Source organism: Ascaphus truei, chromosome 1 (assembly GCF_040206685.1).
Source record: "Ascaphus truei isolate aAscTru1 chromosome 1, aAscTru1.hap1, whole genome shotgun sequence".
In the NCBI taxonomy this organism is placed as follows: Eukaryota; Metazoa; Chordata; class Amphibia; order Anura; family Ascaphidae; genus Ascaphus; species Ascaphus truei.
Window position 1 is genome coordinate 469,357,269 of NC_134483.1, and position 24,797 is coordinate 469,382,065.

Genomic DNA, 24,797 nt, shown 5'->3' on the forward strand with positions numbered 1-24,797 from the left:
GACTGTGTAATGATTAATATATATGGGCGTGGATGTTAGTTTTTGTAGGTCAGTATAGGGGTTCATTAAAGGGCGTGTCTGCCATAGGGCACCATCCAGTGCTGGAGTAATCCATACAGGCCACTGGTACCCTAATGACTGCATATTTAACAGCCCGATTGGATCTGCTGCTTCTTAATAAGGCAGAAGGCACTAAATGGGATATATTTGAACTCAGTGAGCTGTGATGCTACATTATCCATACTGATTGGTGAATTTAATCCTACCATGCCGGCACCTTGATGTGACGATATTTAGAATAGGCCCAGGCTGGGTTTGCTGCTATTTCGTGGGACTGAGGACACCTAAATACACCGCTTTCCATCAAAAACCAATTTAGGATTGCGATATTTGATAGAGCGAGGCGCGTTGGTACAGTATATTTTTTCCCCACATTAAATGGTGGCTACTACATTCCGAGGTGCAGTTAACACGAAAGGCTTTAATACAAGCTATGGGAACACAGGTGAGAGACATCTACAATACAGCACTCTAACATTGGGTGTAGGGGCCTTGACCCCTTAATATAGGGGGGTGGGAGAGCTGCCTCATCCCACAACCAGGAGCTCTGTGTCAGTGGCATTGAACCCTGGTGCTAGTGGTGGGATTCAACCATTTTGTGAGAACCCGTTACTAAAATTTCACAAGTTCACCGAACCGGTGCTTAATTCTCTCACCTGTCTAGCCGCCGGGCGGTGTCTACCAGCATCTCCCGGCAATTCTTCTCAATATGGCTGTGCTGCATCAAATGGTGCCACGTTGCCATGCCAACGGGAACACATGTGATATAACCGCATCACGTGATGTTGTGACGTTACACGGTATCCCATGGCGCCACACTGTCAAATTGAGATTTGCAGGGGAAACATGCGATGCCGAAACATGCTGTGAGACGCCGCCCACCACCTGGACAGGTGAGAGAGATCTGGAGGAGATCTGGTGGAGATGTGAGGGAAAGATCTGAGGATGCTGAGGAGGATTGGGGGAGATGTGAGGATGATGAGGGGGGCTGGGGGAGATCTGATGATGATGAGGGGGAGGAGCTGATGATGAGGGGGAGAAGCTGATGATGCTGAGGGGGAGAAGCTGATGATGATGAAGGGGAGAAGCTGATGATGATGAGAAGCTGATGATGAGGAGAAGCTGATGATGCTGAGGGGTAGGAGAAGCTGATGATTCTGAGGGATAGAAGCTGATGATGATGATGATGATGAGAAGCTGATGATGATGATGAGGAGAAGCTGATGATGCTGAGGGGTAGGAGAAGCTGATGATGCTGAAGGATAGAAGTTGATGATGATGAGGGGGATAAGCGGATGATGCTGATTTTTCACTATGAAAGGGCGGTAAGATGAGAGAACTGGTTGCTAAATGTTTTGAATCCCACCACTATCCGGTGCAGGAAGTTGGGCCCGGCACGGCCAGAGATCGGGACCAACTTCAGTGTCAGTTGTTAGGTCCCTGATGCGGGGGCAGGGCCGTCACTTCGCAGCAAGTTGCTTCACCACTCCTGAATGACCAGAGCGCCCTATCCCCCTCCCCCAAGGTAAAATTCTTAGAGGGGGTGGAGGGGCAGTGTGTGTGTGGATTCAGGCCAGCATTATAGTGGTACCAGTGATGCGACTGCACCTGGCCCCGCGCTTACAGAGGCCCTGTGCTCTTCCCCAGTCCAACTTCCATAATCACAGTTTTAAAATTAAATTAACCACCACAACATTTAAACTGTGATTACCAGAGTTGGGTCGGGGGAGAGGACAGGCCTCTTTAAGTGTCGGCATGTCCTGCTGTTACCATGTGACATCGTGACGAAAAGGAAGGCAAGAGGCCCATCACGTAATGCCCTGTCATGAAGGTGATGCATCGTAGGGGGCGCAAAAGAGCAAGTGTGTGAGGGGGGTGAAAGAGAGGGAGGCGCGCGCTAGGCCACAGACACCGGGGCCACTGTTAGAGACTAGATTTATTTAGTGTCCTTAACAGTTGGAATGGATACACAGACATTGTTTCCTCTTTTCCTGCAATGTGGATACAAAGGACTTTGACCCTGCTTTGCAGCTACAAAAGATCCATGAGGTGTGTTAGTGATCGATACAACCATAGACTATGCCATGATCTAATAATGAATTGACTTTTTGGTATTAAGTGTTTGTTTTCTCATGCCGTTGTATTTTATTTTTACAATGGCTCCTTTTCTTTAACAGTGTTTAGTTGGTGCTTCTTTTTCAATGTCTGTTCACTTCCCATCCGCAGCAGCTGCCACTGTTTGCTAAGTAACCCTGCAGCTGCACTCACTGTCCTCCCTCTGGGTTTCTTGCGCAAGTTTGGTGTTCTAACACAGGGGTGCTCAATTCTAGTCCTCCCCCCCCCCCCCCCACAGGTCAGGTTTTCAGGATATCCCAGCTTCAGCACAGGGTGGCTCAATCAGATCTGATTGAGCCATCTGTGCTGAAGCAGGGATAGCCTTAAAATCTGACCTGTGGGGGGGTTAGGACTTGAGGAATAGAGTTGAATACCCCTGATCTAAGGGTATATATAGGTGTGCTTGTTATCCTTTGTATTTTGAGAACGGTCCCTGTTAGAGGACCGAAACCTTGATTCTTTAATACATTTTGCTCTACCTTTCTGCAAAACCTATACGAGTGTCAGTTATCCCTTTCAGGTTTTGTCAATTGTCTACGGCTGTGCACCAGGAATTTCTCTTCTATTATAGGAGTGCCACTTTTCCATGTTGTGTATAATATATTGTAGTGTGTGTATATATATATCCAGCAGCTGGATGCGGATGCTGGGCCCGACCACTGGCTAGGCCCAACCCGTCCCCTCGGAGCCGCCAGGCCCGGGACAGTTGTCACGGCTCTCCCCCCCGCACCCCCTTTCTCAACAGCCCTGTTCAGAGGTGATAAAGATGGAAAGAACCCAAAGTGACAGAAATACATCTGAAGAAAGGAGATTCATATTTAACATTTTTACTTAATCTGTACATACAAAATAAAGAGTATGCCTATTAAACATATCTACGTTGATAATAACATCATGAACATTGTAGTAGAGTATACAATATAAAAAAAAGGTTTCTACCATGAGTAACCACAGCAGAATAAAACTACAAATTTCAAGCTAATGTAATTCCAACTTTTGTTCACTAGATGATGCTGTTGCTTCACATTACTTGGGACCTTTATTTGGAATCAGTGAAAATATATTTATAATGGGCTATAATTGTAATGGGAGTACCTCAGTGTCCAATACTGGGGATACCAATGTTTTAAATTGTTCTTAATGGCTTATCTGTACCAGTAATTATGTAATCATTACCAGTAAGCACTTGAGTCTAGGCGCAAAGTTCATTTTTCCTGTCTGGACTTCAAATACTTTCTGAGAAAGCTACCCGCCTATCTGAACAAGCTCATCGCCCCTACAACACGCAACACTTATCATCTGAGATCTGACTCCAAAAGACTGTTCCAAGGTTCAGCAAAGTATCCGGCCGTTCCTCCTCTTACCGTGCACCTCACACCAGGAACAATCTACCGGAGACTCACACAGCTGCCACCAGTCTAAATTCTTTGAAGACTTCAGCTGTCTCACATTTTAATCTGGTCTGTTAGACACACCTATAACATATATTATCTTTAACTATTCATGTCTTTAAATATCATTTATAACCCTATTCATTTAATGTAACCTTGCATGGTTAGGCTGCGCTTATAGTGCCGGCGACAGCGCGTCAAATGCATCGCCACGTCCTGTGCACGATGCGCGATAGAGTGACGGCTTGGTCACGATCGTTGGAAGTCATCTCAATTTGATTTTTCCAGCGACCGCAGCCTGACGTCGCCGGCACTAGAAGCGTAGCCTTAGCATAACCGTGCCCAGGACATACTTGAAAATGAGTAGTGATTCCCAATGTATCACTTCCTGGTAAAAAATTTTTATAAATAAATGTACATATCACTCCAATCAGCAAATTCTCAGCTTTCATTAAATTAACATAACTCAAAGTACAGCTATAAGAGCAAAATTCTGGGCTCAACCATCCCTTTGTCAAGCCCCTCAGGGTCAAGTGGGCTGTACTTCGAGTCGTCTGTTTAATACAAGCGAACTGAGAATTCGCTGATTGGAGTGCTGTGCACATCATTACCTGTAACCAAGAAGGTCCCATGGTGATCTTCAATTCCATGCGCACTCCATACCATTACAACTATGGATTCTGATGTTTCACTGTGCTGAGTGCTGTCCACATGTCTATATTCCCAATGAATTTGAGATGGGCACAAAGAGCAAGGCTGCACTGGGAGGCATTAAACTGTGTCCCGTGAGTGTATGAGAATGTTTGTACCGTCAGGTAGCAGCTGCAAATGCCAATAGTATAGGATCCTGCTAAATCAGGTATCAATGCTGTGTGCACATTATTATTTACCCTTTAAGAAAACTATACAAACAGACATCATAGAACATGAAAAGCTTGAAAGAAGAGATACTAAATTGATAAAAGGCATGGTGAGTATACCTGTGCTCAAATATAAAACTTCACACAACCCTTACGGTAGAAGCTGCTCTCAATGTACTGACTCCTCTGTTCGAAAATGATAATTTCTGAAGTTTCTCTCCCAGGTATAAATTTAAAAAATGCATTAATAACAAAATAGTGCAACACTGTTTATACAACCTTAAAGTATAAAGTATTTGTGGAATGTGGCCATTTTCACAGCATATTTTGTGAACTTTGGCATCTTTCAGAAAGCCATTAACAAAGACGGAAAATGCTGCAGGAGTTCCCTTTTGGTAGAAAAAAAACCCCTCAGAAAGCAAAACATTGCTTCCCATGACTGCGAATTTCTGAAAAACTTTACACAAGTTTTACTGCCTAACCTATTTGCACAAACATTTCTAACACCGACCATGAACATTTTGTATAAGTACAGTCATTTGTACTTGATCTTTATGACGACATGGATTTATATGAACGATATTGAAGGTTTGTTATATGTTATGTGTAATCACTGTCTCAAGAAGTTGGTGTGCACACAAGTATATGTTGGTTATTAAATAACTTAGGGGTTCAGAACAGGTGGCTCAAGCAGGGGACCAATTGAGCCACCTGTGCTGAAGCTGGGATATCCTGCAAACCTGACTTGTTGGGGAGGCTTTGGGACTGGAGTTGAGCACCCCTGAAATAACTAATCAATGAACACATTTCTTAAAAGAAAGAACCCTATTCAATGTGCCGTGACACCTCTTCCTAGCGCTGGAGTAGATTCCAGCTGTTCAAACTAAAATCTTCTGCAGAACATGGAAAACATCTTCACTGCATATTGAAGAGGGCATCGTCATCATGAACATGAAACATTGCTTTCCTTGTGTCCTATAACTGTAATAACTGTGGTTGTACAGTACATTACACCTACAGAAGTGACGCTGCTGCACTGATGCCTCACCCAAGGTGCCCATTAATTATTTTGTCATATGTAAGTGATCTATACTTACGTTTATTAAAGCTCTCACTACTTTTATTAATCTCTGGTGCACTCCTTTCTCGTTCTTTTTCCTTTGAAGACCTCTTCTTTCTGAAGATATGCTGGGTGCTTCTGTGGAGCACCTGCACAGAGATGGAAGCTGCAGAGATTTGACCAAACTAATAGAAAGTAAAAATCTCACTTGTGAGCACATTCATGTCTCAGACAGGTCTTTAACCCTGATTTTCACCATTATCTCTTAGCATACAATGCTTCCACTGCAGCCAGGGATTCTGGGTAATGACATGCACATGAGCTCACAGTGTCACCTTTTACTACATGTCCATTTTAACATGGACCTCTACAGCTATATTTATTTATAAAATGTTTTACCAGGAAGAAAAACATTGAGAGTTACCTCTTGTTTTCAAGTATTTCCTGGGCACAGAGGTATGATGACAGATACATGGTTACAAATACATAGTTACGTAAGTGAACAGGGTATATAGACATTGTATACAAGACATTGCATGCACAGTTAGAGATAATATATATTATACGCGTATGTAACAGTTACAGACCAGATTAAAATATGAGACAGCTTTAGTTTTGAAAGAACTTAGACTGGTGGCGGCAGAGTCTCCGGTAGATTGTTCCAAGTATATAGCTGCCGAACTACACAGCTTTTCAGCAAAGCCTAACCACTACAACTTTGAAATATACATTGGGCGAAGGAATTCCTTTTCGTTTAGATGTCAACCTCCCAGTACCCTAATCACTGAAATGTCACCATTCTGCACCACAACGTTTTATTTTGATTTAAAAAAAAAAAAGAACAAAAGTACTTTGCTTTTATCAGTGAGACTGTACTGACGTCTATGAAGCCGTTGCTACTGAACATTAGACTCCAAATCACATATTCCATGAGGTCTGTTCATTGGTGCTTCGCAAGTGAAGATATTACATACAAGCAGGACAGGTTTATGTGAGACTATTATATATTGGAAATATGGAGATGCTGTAACCAGGGAATGTGTTATAATATAAATATATATATATATATTATTATTAAACTGCTTTGCTGACCTGAAAAATAATTTTTTATGCTGTTTATAGTTATTCTCCACATACTTATACTTTTCTAGAGACTGGTGCAGACTAGGACATTTAGTAGCTTTGTACGACCATTACTTCCGCAGGAGAAAAGAGCATACTTAGGCTGCGCTTATAGTTCTGGCTACGGCTACAGCTACAGATGACGTCTCCCATCTCCGTAGCCCAAGCAAAAGTTGTAATTTGAGTTTGGGAGACGTCTCTAGCTACAAGGGGAGTGACAGAAGGCAGAGGGGTGGGGACAAGACCAAGGGGGAGGCTAAAATAGAGAGGAGTTGTAATTTCTGTTTGTATGCTGAATTTTACTTTAAATTACGGGAGAATTTACTATTTTAAAGTTGTTCATATAGTGTGTTTCACTTGACAGACACACAGACACACATACACACACACACACACACAATCAGAGCCGCCAACAGAAATCATTGGGCCCAGGACAAATGAAAGGAGCAGGCCTCCCCCCCCCCCCACCAACCCATAGCGCACCTACCACGGAAAAACAAATTTTAGCGTACAACTTTTACTTAACCCCCAATACATATAACAATACACCCCCAATACATATAAAAATACACCCCCCCCCCCCAAAACATATAAAAATATAACCCCAATAATAAAACGCTGCACCGGTGCCGGGTCTCTCGGCAGCGGCGGAAGTCAGCTGGGCTAAGCTTCCGCCTCGCCGGCGTGAGAGGGAGGCCCGGCGCACACACGAGCAGCTCTTGTGGGACTGAGAGGTGCCTGCAGCGGGGCAGGGCCGGCAGCAACTGCTGTGACCTGCAGCTGGGCCCCTGCCACTGCCCGCCCCCCGCAGTCCCTCCAGCCGCCGGGCTACCGCCATCCACCGCCCCCCCGCAGTTCCGCCAGCCCCGCCAGCTGGGCCCCCGCCACCCCGCAGTCCTGCCAGCTGGGCCCCCGCCACCCCGCAGTCCTGCCAGCTGGGCCCCCGCCACCCCGCAGTCCTGCCAGTCCATCACCACCACACCGCCCTCCCCTTTGCAGCCACCGACCTGTGATAATCCCCAAGGCAAGCCTGACTTGTATATGTATTGGGGGTGTATTTTATATATGTATTGGGGGGGAGTGGGGTATATTTGTAGATGTATGGGGGGGCGTGGGGTATATTTGTAGATGTATTGGGGGGAGTGGGGTATTTTTAGATGTATTAGGGGGGGTGGGGTGTTTTTGTATGTATTGGGGGGTTAAATAAAAGTTATGCGCTAAAAAAATATTTCCGTGGTACAGTAGGTGCGCTATGGGTTGGGGGGGGGTCTGCTCCTTTCATTTGTCCTGGGCCCCATGATTTCTGTTGGCGGCCCTGATCTCACACACACAATCACACACACACACACAATCACTCAATCACACACACACACTCACAAACACACACAATCCCCCCCTCTCCCTGCACTCACACAGACACATCCCCCCTCTCCCTGCATCAGAAGCTATCTGATTGGTTACAGCCTGTCACATGAGGAGACGCTCTCTGTAAAAATCAAATTCTACTGACTACAAAGATTCATGTCTCTTTGTCGCTCCGTCGCGCTTACTATAAGCGCATGCTACAGATTCAATGCATTTGTTTTGAAGCGACGTCGCGTCGCTGGCACTATAAGCGCAGCCTAAGCCACAATGCACCGAAAGCCTGGTCTTGTACCCCATTTCCCTGCATTATATTATGTATACCCCCTGACCAATCTTGATAATTGCCATAGGTAGGTGCCATGTTGCAGCACATTAAGGCCTCGGGTTCCATGCAATGTACATTACAGAGCATCCATCACTGGGGAGGGACATCAAGATGCCGACCAGACGTCACCTGACGCAGCATGCTGGGAGTTGTAGTCTCGTGTAGGCGCATACAGTAGCCGGCTGACACGTCACCACGAGCAGAGGTCCCTGTCCTGTGGTGTGGAAAGGAAGCTGCCGCAGGGTTCGCTGGGAGTTGTAGTCCGCTTCCTCTAAGTGACAGCAGTGTTGCCTGTGGGGGTCGCCTCTGCTGGCGCACTGCATGCTGGGAGATGTAGTCCGTAGCATTGCTCTGCTGCAACAACTATCCGGAGAGGCCGCATCAGACAGCACGTCCTCCACTCCTTCCCGGGCCACCGAGAGATGGGCTGACCGGTGACAGGTGAGCTCCCCAGGGGTGGGGTGCACGGTGAGGATGTACCACATGCAGGGGCAGCACTAGGGTTTCAGAAAGAATGAAACACACATATGTGAGGTCACAGGCTGCAGGGATCGAGATACACATGGACTCGTAATCATTTATATCTATATCCTGCCTGAAATGATGGTATCCCTAATTTTACATGTTTATTTGTTTGGTTTATTTTTTCCATCTACATACTGTACTGTAATAATACATTAATAATAATATAGTGTAACTATGTGCAGCCAGATGGACACAAGCTTTTTTTTTTGTTTTACATCTCCCACTGGAAGATTCATGTATTTTGCCCAAATTGACACCTGGTTCTGTGAGATGCCAAACACAGATTGGCTGAGTACATAATAACCTTGGGATTTTGGATGCTTCGCAATTGCATTCTGAATGTCTGAGATTTTGGGCTCCTTTCCTCCAGTTGTCCCCATTCATTGCATGATATGATTTTAAGAGATGGATTACTATGAGGTGCCATAATGATATATCCATTTCTGACCATGCACTATAACAAACATAGTTAAGAATTGCATCCTGAGACCATATGGTATTTCTATGATTATCATTTCCTTTTTTGAAAGTGACATTTTTCCTGATTTAGACGTTCCACTTCTTGCTATATATGAAATGTTGGTTGATACTGGGCTTTACATCTGTCTCTACACCACTTGCACAAAAGAAAACCTGTACAGTATCTTCATGCGCTGCAGAATTTGACGTGTAGGTGGCCTGTTATGTAGTGAAAACTTGTTGCTCTGAGGAAGAGAGATAATCAGAGGTTTGCTATCCCCCCATGACTGTTGGGTCTCAAGTGACATGCAATGAAGTAAGCCAACTGGCTTTAAATACCCACTGGCTTTAAATACCCACTGGCATCATATAGAAAAGTGTTGAACTTTTTTTTTTTTATCCAGCATGTTCCATTATGGTTATAAAGAGGTCATTATTGATGAAGGAGATGGGTTACTTTTTCTCATCCTCACTTTGAAACAGATCCAAATTTTACATTAAAAAAAAAAGTTTTTGCTCAAGGTACCTAAAGTAAACCTAGGCGCAGGACTAATTCCTAAAGTGAAAAGATGCTTCTAACCCTACATTTTTTTTTGTCTAAGGTGGTGCACTAACCCATGCCCCTCCCAAAAAGGACCACCAATAATATTATTCAACAATATCTCAATGTAAAACATTAGAAATCTAGAAGAAATTCAAACTGCAGCCCTACACCACATTGCATAATAACAAGGTTATGTTCCCACTACAATACAGAAGAAACAATACATTTTGCCTGCTTAACGGTCAAGTGAGAGATTTCCCTTCAACGTGTCAACCCCAAAATAAGGCTCAAAAAAGTATAACCAAGCTATGTGGGAATGTTACTGGTATGAGGACACTCGCATAAAGCAGTCTTGGGGATTTCCTGTCCATGTCCACTGTAAAAGAAGGAAAATTAAGATGTATGTGAGGAGACACTCATGGGTCTTATGCAAAAAGGCCATTTACTCGGAAATCCTTGTGTGTGTTTGTGTGTGTGTATCTATATAGAGAGATATATATCTATATCTCCCGTTCATTGCAATTCTGTGTTTATCTCTGTCTTATTGATTGCATTTGTTTTAGAAACTCTTTAGCTGAACTGTGCCTTGGAGTAATGGATGCTCCCTGGCGTCAGGCTGGCAGAGGGCGAGCTAGAGGCCGTGGTACATCTCTTAATAATGGGCCCTCCCAAGCACCAGGACCTGTAATAGCACCAGTTGGACGAGCTACCTACTCAAGGGGTGGGCATGCAGATGCAAATGGGGCCCATAGACCTGGTGCCGGAAGGGGAAATGCTTCCTATGCTTCAGTCAGCACTCCCCATAATACAGGACATGTGAAAAAAGAAACCAATGGTAAGTAATAAGGCATGTATGCAGCATAAAATAATGTAGTAATATAGTAACAAGACATGTCTTCTGACCCCATGATATCTGTCCAGGCCTTGTTATCTGTTATATACATGATCTAGTACAGTAGTGGAATAATTGCACCACACACATATGGTCCAATTCTTTCAATTTGGAAGGTCCAAGTAGTGTGTCAGAATAATAGCTAAAATATACGTTTGACCATGTATACTGGATGGAGACTTTCACAGCCTAACGCAGCCCATAACCATGTAATGCATCCCTATATTATAGGTAGTCGCACTGCTCCTATGTTTTGGTGTATGTGTTTATATAAACTTACACTGTTGGGTTTGTCCTTTTTTAGAAGGGAAATAATCAAGGTGAGTCATTGATTAGCATTAAAAGTGCTCTATGTCCCTTGGTTCTTAATATAGGTTTCATTAAAATGGAAACTTTAGCAAATATGGCTGGTATTAATTTTACCTATCTCCCAGCATTCAAAGTAGGCAATATATACAGCACAATATCAGAATTCAGCGGTTATCTGGTGTAAATACGATTAAGCGCTGCACTAAAATATCACATACTTCTGATTTAAAAAAAACAAACAATAATCTCTCAGGCAGTTAGAGAGCACTGATACTGTCACAAACCAAACTGATTATTTTGAAGATCCAATTCCCCCAGAAAGTTTTTGAGAAAAACACAGGAATGTATCCAATAAATTAAAATTAATATATTCCGCTCAAAATATAATTTTTTTCTTCCAATTATCCTCTAGAAATCACATATGACATGTTTATCAGCAGATATTGAGTACTTCAATATTAGGTGATACTTTTTTTTTTTTACTTGGCCTAACAATTGATATTATAAGATGAGCTTTTGAGAGTTCTCTCTTCCTCAGGTCAGCAATTGCTTGACTTGAGGAAGAGAGAGCGAGAGCTCTTGAAAGTTTGTCTTTTCATACCTATTTTAGGAGAAGGAGTGGCTCAGTGAGTAGAGCCTGGTTCAATTCCCGGTGTCGGCTCCTTGTGACCTTGGGCAAGTCACTTTATCTCACTGTGCCTCAGGCACCAAAAACATGGATTGTAAGCTCCACGGGGCAGGGACCTGTGCCTGCAAAATGTCTCTGTAAAGCGCTATGTAAAACTAGCAGCGCTATACAAGAACTATTATTATTATTATTATTTGGACTAGCAATTGATATCACCCAATACAGAAGTACTCATTTACTCTGCACTGTCGCAACTGGACTAACATCACTATTGTCATGTAGCTAGCACACTTTCCAAAAACTTGAAGCTTACAGGCTGAATCAGAACAGGTGAAATGGACAATCCCCATGGAATGCATGAAAATATGTGTGTCTTGCCTACAGAAGGGACATCGATAAAGAAATTCGAAGAAATCCAAAAAGCGAATCAAGCGGCAGTTAGAAAGTTTGCAGACGATCATTACAGCTCATCCTCGGAGGATGAGGACGGAGATGAAGATGCAGACGGCAAACAGAGCAAAATAGTATCTTTAACATTTACAACCTATACTAATCAGACAGGTAAATTATCTACGGAAGTTCAAGAACGTTTTTGATACCTGGATTTGATGAATAATATTAGTTCTTACTGTGGCACCTTAGTGGTTACGTTTCCAGTGGCGTGAAAGCTTAGACATTGCTAAAGGAATCCTGGCAGAGTCGGATCCTGGTCTTATGGTCTCCTCGGGTTTCTCGTCTAACCTTTCTCATTGAGGGACTCCTTGCTGTCTTCCTTGTTTTCCTCCACTTGTCTAAAATATTGGGGGTGATAGCTCGTTCCTTCCCTCTCAATAGCTGTCCCCAATTTTGAGGCTTCCCTGTCCTCCTTCACTGACAAGAAAAATACATAGAGGATCCAATTTTATACGGTAGATGTGGGCCTCTCCAGCTAATGCCTTTTCCTTCTAGCTTTACTTGGCAGTAAATCGGCATGTTTACCTACAGTGGTGGCAGTATAGGATGCAATGGGACATACTGCAGAGATACTGTGAGATGCTTTGCAGGTGCCCGGTGGCAGCAAAGGGGGGGAGGGATAAAGTCACCATTCTGATATGGGCATTCACAACCTGGGAAATCAGCAAATGTGTTTATCTACTTGTCTACTCTTTAAAGATGGCGATGCCAGTGAATTAGAGCGTACCAGACAATATGTGAATGAGGCTTTTCAGGCAGGAGCTGTGACGTGCTTGATTTGCATTGCTTCAGTCAAGAGAAACCAAGCTGTAAGTATAAGGTCTATGTTTATTATTCTTTGCCAGGTCATGTAAGAGGGCTCTAGTTAGGGGTTTAGAAGGTAGTAAGAATACGATAGCCGTAGTGCTGTATTCCTTTATGCAACAGTCCGCACTACTCGCCCTTTTTTTGTATTTTATTTTTGCTTACTTCAATCAAATCTCCTCTTGCCGTTTCCCACGCCTTTTTTATTTGTAAAATCCGGTGCTGCATTCAGGAGATAGGTGTTTTGAAATATTAATGGTCCGGGCCAGTTAAAATGGAGATCTTGGAGCCCAATTAAGTCTAAAGCAGGGGTGGCTAACTGCAGTCCTCAAGAGCTACCACCATGTCGGGCTTTCAGGGTATCTTTGCTTCAGCACCGGTGGCTCAGTGTTCGACTGCACTGCCTGTGCTGAAGCAGGGATATCCTGAAAACCTGAGCAGTTGGTGGCCCTTGAGGACTGGAGTTGGCCACCCCTGGTCTAAAGGTTACCATGGTAAGCGCCGAAGCGTATTAAAAATCCAGATGGCTATTTTTTTAGTAATAAAAAAAAAAAGGAGTACACTCACGGTGGCAAGAAACTAAACGCGTGTTGGAGAGGTTGCTGCTTTAACATATCAAATTTAGGCACGCATCTTAGGTGACATCTGCTACATACACCGATGCAGCGATACTCCCTTCAAGTCTCCTTTAGCCTGAGTGGTGTATCACATTCATCTTCATGGGTATTACCTATAAGAAGGAAAATAGACCACAAAATGACAACATCATGTAATTACTGAAACATTAATACAAGTAAAACTAAAGAAAAAATGTATGTGCAAAAAATCATAATCTATCCTTAGTGGAAGACATGGCTAGTTGAAATTCGACACACAGGTGCCATGTAACTGTAACTACAGTGTGTGTGTGTGTGTGTGTGTGTGTGTGTGTGTGTGTGTGTTAAAAAAATATATATAGATATAGATAGAGATATATAGAGATATCACATACATATTATAAATATACAGACACAAAGAAGTCAGTGGCATGCGTTGATTGATGGTTCAAGTCCGTCTCTCCAATGCGATCTCCATTCTCTTCTTGATGCAGCTTCGTACCTACATCAATGTTTTAGTCATAAGCACAATTGGCATATTGACATAAGCTCGTAATTGGCCAGTGCCAGACGGTCCGGTATAGTTTAAAACAATATCTGCTTCTTTTTCATTCCCATGGCCGATCCTTTTTCTTCTGTTTTTCATTGTAGTCCTTTTCTAATGTACTAATGAATTTACTTAACCGAAGTGTCCATGTGAGATCAAAGCTGCATTGTAATTATGAATGGATCACTTGTAGGTCTGGAGCTGCTGTGGTTGTTTTTGCATATTTCATATGCCGTGCATCCAGAAGTGGGCCAAGGACAGCCTTTTCCTTGTATCCTCCCCACTGACAGATGATGACTTTGAAAAGAAAGATTATCCATGGCCTTGGTAAGTGATTCCTCGCCCCCCCCCCCCTCCCTAAAGACAGTGAATACCTGCATTCTAATGGAATAGCCAAAAATACCTTTTCTAATGTGTGTCTTTCTTCTCTGTGTATACAATATGTCAGCTTTTACATGTTTTAGGACTTAAAGGAGCAATCCTAAAGGCTTCCTCTTGGGAATACAATATGGATGCCAAATGGAGCCGCTCTGTCATCGGTTGTGGCTTCCTATTGGTAAACGTGGGTGGTCATGTTGGATTTCTCATTAGGAGCACCGGCACCTCTCAAATATCGGTGGGTCCCCAGATCTGAAAATAGCGAGATTCAGCACAAGGGCTCCCTGGTTCCAATTTTATTAAAAATAAAACATTTACTGTATTTTCGGGATTTCTGCATTAAATATCTTACTGCTGTTAGCTGTTTTGTTAACGTGGCTCCCTAGTTCTGTAGGGAAAATCCCAATAATAGCCATTTTCAGTATGGGCAAAAAGTTTTAAAGTCCTTATTTAGATATCTACTGGATGGTTCCACAATGACTTATGTGATCAGGTAGTCTATCCGCTACCAATAGATTAGTACATATGGGGTGAGGTTTAGACATACAAATTGCTCCACTCATGCGGTAATCCTTGTGTTTTTTATCCATGTATATTGTGTTTCATTGCATAGTTGTTAAATAAATTAGTTTTTAGTATATTAGTGAGTGGCTATATAGGGGTTCCCCTAGGATTGAATGTTTCCAAGCCCTCTTCAGTGAATAGCGAGTGCACATAGGTTCTTTTGTTGTCTCTTTACACTCTCCCTTTGTGCAGTTACCTTCCCGTATGCACCCTATTTATTTAATAAATTGTATATATATGTAGGTGAGCGGCAGCTTCTCTGTACCTGGTTGATATAAGAGAAAAATGTAAACAATTTGTTTGTGTGCTGTGTGGCTTTGCAAGGGATTCACCATAACACTTTGGCCTATGAATTCCTTTATCCTTTTTTTTTTTCATGTAGACACTTGGACTTGAAGATTTAACCTTTGTTGCTGCTTTAAAGCAGTACTCCTTGAGAAGCAGGGTTTTTTCGGAGCTGATCTGCGTTGATTTCAGCTCCGAGAACCCCCTGCTTTCCGAAATACTTAACTCGGTAGAGGGTGCCAATAGCCGCTCCGGCTAGGCATAATGGCTGCTTAAATGTCCCGCTGGCCAATAGGAAGCCATGACATCCTCCTTGCGGCTTCCTATTGGCCGTGGGACATTGCAACTACCCAGATACCGGCAGCACCTAACGAGGTAAGTATCTCGGGGGCGGGGGGTCCCTGGAGCTGAAATCAACATGTAATGCTGCTTTAAATCTGTATTCCTATAGTACAAATATTTGCACCAATGTTTCGTACCAGACGTGCGTCAAAACTAAAGCTGCTTACCCATGTACACGGGCCCTGGGGCTCCCAAAGACTGAAATGTATTGCACGCACGGCTGTGCTAAGGTGTTGCTCGGACCTTCCTTATGTCTTCCAGCCCGAAGTGCCGCTATGAATATAAGCGTTCCGAGACCCCCACAAGGTATAATTGTTATTGTGGAAAAGTGGAAGATCCACCTCTGGACCCCTGGCTTCTACCCCATTCTTGTGGGCAAGTGTGCGAAAGTGAATTTAAGCCACCGTGTGGGCATAAATGCTTACTCTTATGCCATCCAGGTAATCAATATAATGCTCTTGGCGTGAACAAGATTTCCAATTTGCAAAGCAAACTGCACCTGAACAACACATACCCAATATGCTACAAAGCGGCCATCTTGTCAGGGAAGAATTTTGTTCAGTTAATTTGAATGCTGCTGAAATCTTTTTTCTGATAGAAATGAGCCGGCCCCACAGCATATTGAATCGGGCCGCTTCAAATATATTTTTTGAAGGGCAAATGTATGTATATCTTTATTTCTATAGCACCATCCATGTACATAACGCTTTACAGCATTAATACATGTGACACAATAATGGGAAATATTCAGGTTTTATATTTCTTGCAATTTAGAGTATTTCAGTAAAAAAAAAAAATAACATTTCTGAAATGACACAGGAAAAATAATGTAGTCCATTTTTTTTATCAGGGATGCTTCTGCTGTTCAACCTTGGTTAACGATTCACTTTTTTTTGGGGTAGTGTAGGATTGTAGGAGATTTGTCTTTATTATTGTAATTATTTAAGAGTCCGCTATAAAAACACAAATATGGTGATTTTTTTTTTTTTAGAGCCTTTCCCCTTCCCTTCCATAAAATAAACCTATTTCTTCTGTAAGTATATTTTTGGACGCTTTGATAAGAAAAAAAAGTCTAATATTAAAGCAAAACATAATTCTAAGGTTTAGTGAAGACAAATATTTGTTATACTTTAGATGTGAATCACAATTTATTGTACTGTAAGTAAATGAATCCTCCTGTTACCTCCTCCTATGTTCTGTAGGACCATGTCCGCCCTGCCCAAAGATGGTCACCATAACCTGTTTCTGTAAGAAGGCAAAGCCAGTTCCTCGCAGATGCAGTGCCAAAGAATGGTCTTGCCGACAGCCATGCGGGAGAAAGCTACTGTGTCAACAACACAAGTGTGAAAACCCGTGTCATCAAGGTACAGTAGCAGTTTAACACGAACATGTCTGCAAGCGCGCATTTTTTCATTTTTCTCTCTGAGGTTTTAAAAAAAAAAAATTAAGAAATGTACATGCCAATTAATTAATTAAATTTTTTTTTTTTTTCTAGTAAAACATTTTTAAATGTATTTCCTTTTTAATGTCTCGCAGATGAAAGCCTAAAAATACCTGCTGGATTTCCTATGGTGTCATACAGTATCAATAGGGTGTTTTCTTCTATTCTACAAAACAGCGATTCAGTCATTTCTAAGCAATTGATATATGCAAAACACTTTAACGCCCAAGTACTCCTCTTAAATAAATACATATTCCCTTTCTTTTGTTTTTGTGATGTCCCCTTGCTGCTGCCTTTAGCAATGCATCCCTTTTTTAAATTCTGTACCTGCTGAACATTTGCCTCCCAGGGAAATGAAAATGGCAACAGCCATTCACACTGACAACAGAGGTGTGGTTTTTTTTTTTGTTCCTATGATTTTTCTGGATAAATGACTCATTCTAATTAAGTCCAGAGCTTGACACATGCGACGATTCTCCAAACATCTGCTGCAATCCCCATAGCCAGTAAGCGGCAAACATGTTCAAGTTGATGCTTCTGCTTAGTGCACTGTTTGTCTAGACCTGGAGTGCTCAACTCCATTTCTCAAGCCCCCCTCAACAGGTCAGGTTTTTAGGATATCCCTGCTTCAGCACTGGTGGCTCTATCAGATGCTCAGCCCTATGCTACAACAATTATATTTAATTTATGTATAACGTCCTAATTCTGAGCCTCTGATTGAGCCATGTGTGCTGAAGCTGGGATATCCTGAAAACCTGACCTATTGGGGTGGCGGGGAGAGGCATTAGGAATGGATTTGAATACCCCTGGTTTAGATAAATATACATCACAATGTAAGTTTTTTTGGTAAAATGTTAAGCAAATAGTAAAAAATAAAAATCCTATCTGAGAAGTGCAGATTTAGTTTTTTTTTTCTCTTGAGAAGTGCTGTACCCCCTTCCTGTTCTATCCATGAGCAAACCCCAGCAGAATTTGGAAGTTATACATAAGTTACACCCCATCGCGCTCTTCAGACAGGTAGGGGACATGGTGTGCAGTGGGGGGAAAGGGGGGGAAGAGAGGTGAGGGGTGATGATGAGAGCGAGGATCAGGGGGTGGGAGACAAAAATTGCTGTCTGTATTATTAATGGGGCCCTGAATCTTGTGCCATGGGGCCTGCGAATGTCTAGCTATGCCACTGCTTTAGGTCTACCCTAATCATTTTTGACTTGGTAGTTCTCAAAAGTAGGTATGTACTGGAGGGTTTCACCGTGACATGTGCGATCATATGAGAAAAGGGAAAGGGAGAGGGAGCGGCTCAGTGAGTAAAGACACTGACTGGCACTGAGAGTTTGAAGCAGGGGAGTCTCGTTCAATTACTGGTGTTGGCTCCTTGTGACCTTGGGCAAGTCACTTTATCTCCCTGTGCCTCAGGCACCAAAAACATAGATTGTAAGCTCCACGGGGCAGGGACCTGTGCCTGCAAAATGTCTCTGTAAAGCGCTACGTAAAAAAAACTAGCAGCGCTATACAAGAACATGCTATTATTATTATTATTATTATTATTAAAGTGTTAACCTTGGACAAACAGAAATGGTGTTTTTTGTATACAAGTAAAGCAGCATCTGTAACATGGGATCAGTTATTGGGTGAGCAGGACACCGGATGTTGTAATTGGCTCCATTGTTTCCCCTTAGCACATAGGAAATTAACAAATGCTTTTACATTGTAGGCGATTGCCAGCCGTGCCCACGAGTCAGCAAGCAAAAATGTCTCTGTGGGAGGGAGGTAGCAGAGAGGCTTTGTGCAAGTCCCTCGTGGCAGTGTGAGCAGGTACGTTCCCTCAAACACGCACCTTTCAGGGGCCACTCTGATATTTAAGGGAACTCCTTGTTTTTGGTGCATTTCCCTGAAGTTTGCTGCAGGTGGTGGCTCAGCACGTGAATGAGGATATGACATATAAAATCCAAAAGCAACACACATGCTGTAATTGTAGCCCGATCACTGGCTTGTGGCAGTGGAGGGGTTTAGGCTGCTGTTTTGAACGGCAGCACAGAAGTGAGAATTTCAATCCACATCCAAAGCCAAACCTGTTTTACTGTACAGTATGAAGCATAGACTGATGGTATACATGGTTTGTATTTATGTTGAGATCAGTTATTTTTTGCACACATCTGAAGAAGAGAATGTCGAGGTCTTGAAAGCACAAATACAGCAATACATCTCCTATTCATGCCTGCTCTCTAACTCTACTGTATGTATGCTCTGTAACGCCTGCTCTATAACTGTGGGGTTATTTATTAAACTGTAGTAGTGCTGTTTGAGGAACTAGTGACTGCACTATTGCTGTTTAGTGCGTAACCCCCTATATATGCTCTATAACTCAATGTGTGTTCTACAATGTCTGCTGATTACTGTCTAGATCCTATATTCTCAACAATCATTTTAATTGTTCCTTGCTGTAGAACATTATTACACCTGATTTCGTTTGAAAATGCTCTTATTGAGGATAAACCGGCTTTTCCCCGCCACACCCCCAACTATTCAATACTTGTCCAGGAAAACAAAGTGGTCGGCAGGGTCAGCCTCACTCATACTGTCAGTAGGAAGCCTCCTTGCGGTGACCTGTGGCTGTCGGTTTCTTTTCTTTTTTTATAATAATTAGCAAAGTCTCCACAGATCTGGGGAACCAGGGAGGTTGGAGAATCCTGTGACCCTTATCCAGAGAGGTCCATGTATTTACAAGAAAGTCCATCTAATGGGTTTACTGCTTTAAAAGTCCCGCTCTTACTATTAAGTTGAAATCACTGAGATTTAACACACACACAGAGACACACACACACACACACACGCGTTGTACTTATCTCCTATATCTTTGCTTGTAGATCTGCAGGAAAACATTACCTTGTGGGAACCACACCTGTGAGCAGATCTGTCATGCTGGTCCATGTGGGCAGTGTCCTCGGTCAGGAAATCGCTTGTGTCCATGTGGAAAATCAAGTAAGGGAGCAGTTTTGGCTGAATGTTCTTGATCAGGTCTGGTTAATGCATCGATCGCATTTTATTCTATCCGATACATTTCTAACAAGACGCTCCTTCAATGTACAGAACGCGGTTTCCTAGGCAAAACATGACATGAATTTTGAGGCCTTGCTTATGTCTAGAAGAAAAATTTTCTAGCCAAGAGGAAGATATTTTCTTGTAATAAATATATTTATTTATTGTGAGGCACTTTGAGTCCGATTGGGAGAAAAGCACTATGAAATGAAGTTTAAGTTATTATTATTATTATTTTGATGAAAATGAGGTTCCAGTACTGTTTTAAAATTATTTCATAACATTTGTACCAGGTATGCAGCAGGGAGCTCTTGGTGTAACACTCCCCCCTGGAATAACAGATTTACAAGCTTTGAACCATTTCTATAATACCAGTGTTCATTCCAGTTATTAAGAAGTTAAAAGATTGCATTTGCCACCTTTCCATGTTACCGGCATCTGCCATTTTTTTCTACCCAGAGTACACATTGCCCTGTACGGAAGATGTCCCGACTTGCGGCGACAGTTGTGACAAAGAGCTGGAGTGTGGAATCCACAAGTGTTCTCAGCGCTGTCACCGAGGTCCCTGTGAAACCTGCAGACAGGTCAGCTAATGTGTTGCTCACATGACTTCAGGTTTTTGGTACATTCGAGTTCAGCTGTTATTCATCGAACAATACACCAGGTGGCAGCAGTGCAGATTAGCAAAATCAGTGATCCAAGTGTGATTTGTACAGGGTTGTACAAAATACCACTTATATGTAGCTAGCGATCCATGTTGACTTGCATTGTTTTATAGAATCAATGTTCTGTTTTAAAACAACTCGCTCACATTTTGTTGCCAAGATACAGATAACATTAATAACAAAAACTGAAACATGACATTAATGAACTTTATCCTAAGGTGTCTAGATCAGGGGTACCCAACTCCAGTCCTCAAGGGCCATCAACAGGTCAGGTTTTCAGGATATTCCTGCTTCAGCACACGCGGCTCAATCAGTGGCTCAGTTGAAGACTGACTCACCTATGGTGAAGCAGGAATATCCGGAGAACCTGACCTGTTGGTTGCCCTTGAGGACTGGAGTTTGGTACCCCTGATCTGGGTGACGTTTGTCACCATGTTTTTGAAGGAACATGCGACCAAGCACTTTACTGCTACTTTTTGTTGGGCTTATACCGTAAAGCTCGCAAGCTTCCAACGCTTTGGCCAAAGGGTTAAACTAAATGACCCTTTTTCAAGAGAATATATAAGTATTTTACTGTGTGTTTCTGTCATGTTGGATGTAGCATTGGGCTTCTCTGTCGTCTGTTGTATACATATGCCACGCTCAATAGCACTCCATTTTGACACTTAAATACATTCATATATTTTGTGGGGGCTCAGGGGATCCCAAAAAGAGCTGGCTGGGGTTTTGTGTTCTTCTACCGTAAAGCAAGATTGCTGGAAAGAGGAAGTCACAGCTGTGCAATTTAATTTGTTTCTGTGTAACTCGAGATGGTGTAGAACTTTTTTCAGACAGATATAGCAATAATTATAACGATGCAATTGTATATGTATGTGTAATAATGTTTGCTTCTTTTGTGTATGTATGTGACCAAATATTCACCCGGCGCTCCAGTGGTGACAATACAATAAATTGCGCAGGGATGTTAAAAAGTGCCCAGTGACATAAAGGATACAATAGATGGTATCATAATAAACACACAGAACAAGTGGAAGAATAAATGTGTTATAAGTGATGTATGTATGTTGTATATATGCTTTTGGAAGGCACAGTGCGTTCCTGCCCTGTAGATCTTACAATCTAATTTTGGTGTGTGAAGCGAAACTTGCCACAAGGAGCCGACACAGCCACTAAGCTACAGATGTAGCAGACCATATTGCACCAGATATTGCACGATAACATGTTACCGCTCCCGCAAACGTTAACTTACCATTTGCTGCGGCTCCATTCAAACAAATGGAGTCGCAGGTTTACATCATCATGTGATTTGTGTGCCAAATTGCTCAATTTAGTGGCTTATCACGGTGTGTGTGTGTGTGTGTGTGTCTTTTTTTAATAATGCCATTCACACATAGACAGAAGTAGCCCATTTAAAGAGGCAATCCCAGCACTTTTTTTTTTATTATTATTATTATATTTCACATGATTGAAGCAGGGGGTCTCCGGAGCTGAGCCCCGGACATTTCACCTCAGAGAACCCCTCCACCTGGAGTTCCTTACCTCCGTAGTGGGTGCCGGTGACCTGGAGGACTGATATTATTTCAGCGCAGTTATGAATTGATTGAAACAGGCTCCCAAAATACAAGACCAGTAAATTATTTTTAAAAAATGCCCTTAGGGATAACAAACAGGAAACATGACTGCTGAGCAATATTTTAATTATTTGTGCGTGCAGGAAGTTGAAAAGCAATGTCGCTGTGGAAAACACACGAAGCGGATGCCTTGTCATAAGCCTTACCTATGTGAAAGCAAATGTGCCAAAACTCGGGATTGCCAGAGACATCAGTGCAAAAGAAAGGTATGTGTGATAGGGATTAAATGAAACATACAGTTCTGTGTGTAATATTTTTAGTATACGTCATACTTCATGCCTTGCGGACTTTACAACTCCGTTTCATGTTATGCCTTTGACTGTGCCCTGATAACCTAGACATTGATGAGTACAGTATGTGCTTCATTTAGAATGAATTATAGCTACAAGAAGCAGAAAGAGAGCTACTACCTTGAAGTCTGCTTGTTTTAGGTGTAGTCCGAATTTGGATTTGCGATAGTGACAGTATTCTCTGCTACTTTTTTGTTTCCGAAATTAAAGTGTCTGGCAACAGTTTTACATAATGTTACAATACATTCTTCGCTTTGTTACAAACAAGGTAGGGGGGGAAGCTGTATTAATTCCAAACTTGCCGTTTTTAAGGGATGTGCATAATAAGGATGGGGGAAAAAAAATAAGGAATTGTAGTTTTATAAATACAGTAGGCGTTAGACATACAGTAAGGCTGCGGTTAAGCAGGGAGCGAGCGCCCCCCCCCCCCCCATAACCTCTACTTGTCTGCAGTGCAGTAGCATCAAAGTAATCGCTCTTTGCTGGTCAGATGCTCAGACACATGGCTGTGAAAAATCTTACATTTGTTTTCTAAGTTAATGTAAAAATAATGAAATCCACCCGGCACACTATTCAGTGGGGTTTCCTTCCAATATGTAGTGTTTACACATTGAAAAGTGTTCAACCTGTAACTTTGGGATTCATTCGCCACACCCAAGGAGAGCTGCAGCAACGCTTCTTATATAGACGGGACATACTTTTTCTAATAAATCCTTTTCAATAAAGACTAGCACATGTAGCTTCATGTTTTAGTGCTTTTCAAGATGTTTTCTCTTGAAAATGGCTGCTACTATTTATTTTATTTTTTTGTAATGCCGTCTGGGCAAACATTTAACTCCAACCGTTTACATGATGTGTTCTGCATTATTATTTTCCTTCATTCAATGGTCTAACAGGGTGGACATTCTATTAAAGAAGCAAATCATTGGTGCTCCCCTATCATATAATGAAGTGTGTGTTGCAAAATGTTAGCATCTTTCCATTTCCACTCCAGTACTTTTATATGCAATCAAATCATGGGCTGCAATTTCTATTTAAGAGATGTGCTAAGGGACACCTTCACTTCTGAAAGTATGGAAAGCCCCTCAATACACTGCATTGTCTCTGCTGTCTCTCTGAATCAATATATAGTGTCTTATTGCTGTTTGGCAGGTGTACACAGTATACATCGATATCTGATATACACAAATCCAACTGCATTGGGCTTCTAATCTGAAATAAAAAAACGGTATCTCGTGCCTGGTTTAGGTATCTTGGAATTTTATTGCACCAAGTGGTTAACTTTAAAACATATTAAAAAAAATTTTTTTTAAACATCCTTTGACTTGGTATTTAGAGTTTTAGAACAATATTTTCCAACTAAGTTTATTCACTAGAAGGTAGCACCATAAATTGCTGCTGTTTAGTGAATAAAGGGGTTTAATCGCCTTCTGTAGAGAAAACACCGGTAAGTCCTGTGCTTATCGCTATTTGCATTTTATTTTTAAACTCTGATTCTCCATTCAGAAGATATATAAGTATTTGCCAAACCAGGTGTCTGGAAGGTTAAAATGCAGCTCTCCCCAGAGCAGTCTAAAGGTACCATGGTAACCTAGAGAAGAAAACATGATTTTTTTTAAAAATACAATAGCTCAAGAGGACAAAATACTATCATTTAGTTAAACCTGCTTGGCTCTCTGATGTTGTCCCTCATTCCACATGCTCTTTAGCAGTCTTCCCTGTGCTGGAGGGAAGAAAAAACAGGTGACACGGCGGTCACAGCTCCTCCAATCAGCCAAACGCATATAGAAAAAATAAAAAACTTTATTAAATAAACAGTGTGAACATCAGCAAGAACAAACTCTGACGCGTTTCGTCCGGATGTGGACTTTATCAAAGAGTGAATTCCCTACTCATGAGACCATTCCTATATAGGTTAAGATACCATCTGATTGGCTATAAGATGACTGGGGCGAACATCCCATTCTCACCTGCTGGTAAATAAATTAACCATTAAATCACGCTATATAACCAAATATACGAAGTGTCCCATGCAAAAAACAAACAATGCAATATCACAACAAACATATTATTTAAAAAAAAGAGACTAAATAAAAACGGGTTAAAAACA

The 24,797-nt window shown here is 42.1% G+C and overlaps 1 protein-coding gene across 1 annotated transcript in view; it reads left to right on the forward strand.

The window, feature by feature from the left end:
- The first annotated feature begins 8,580 nt into the window (after window positions 1-8,580).
- Window positions 8,581-24,797, forward strand: part of NFXL1 (nuclear transcription factor, X-box binding like 1) — an 80,391-nt gene continuing 64,174 nt past the window's right edge. Inside the window, exons 1-11 of the mRNA XM_075566942.1 lie at window positions 8,581-8,739; window positions 10,390-10,661; window positions 12,040-12,216; window positions 12,808-12,917; window positions 14,249-14,382; window positions 15,886-16,064; window positions 16,827-16,988; window positions 18,777-18,877; window positions 19,930-20,044; window positions 20,561-20,685; window positions 22,481-22,603. Of these exons, the coding sequence (XP_075423057.1) occupies window positions 10,421-10,661; window positions 12,040-12,216; window positions 12,808-12,917; window positions 14,249-14,382; window positions 15,886-16,064; window positions 16,827-16,988; window positions 18,777-18,877; window positions 19,930-20,044; window positions 20,561-20,685; window positions 22,481-22,603 (1,467 nt within the window). The 5' untranslated portion in view covers window positions 8,581-8,739; window positions 10,390-10,420. The remainder of the gene's footprint in view (window positions 8,740-10,389; window positions 10,662-12,039; window positions 12,217-12,807; window positions 12,918-14,248; window positions 14,383-15,885; window positions 16,065-16,826; window positions 16,989-18,776; window positions 18,878-19,929; window positions 20,045-20,560; window positions 20,686-22,480; window positions 22,604-24,797) is intronic.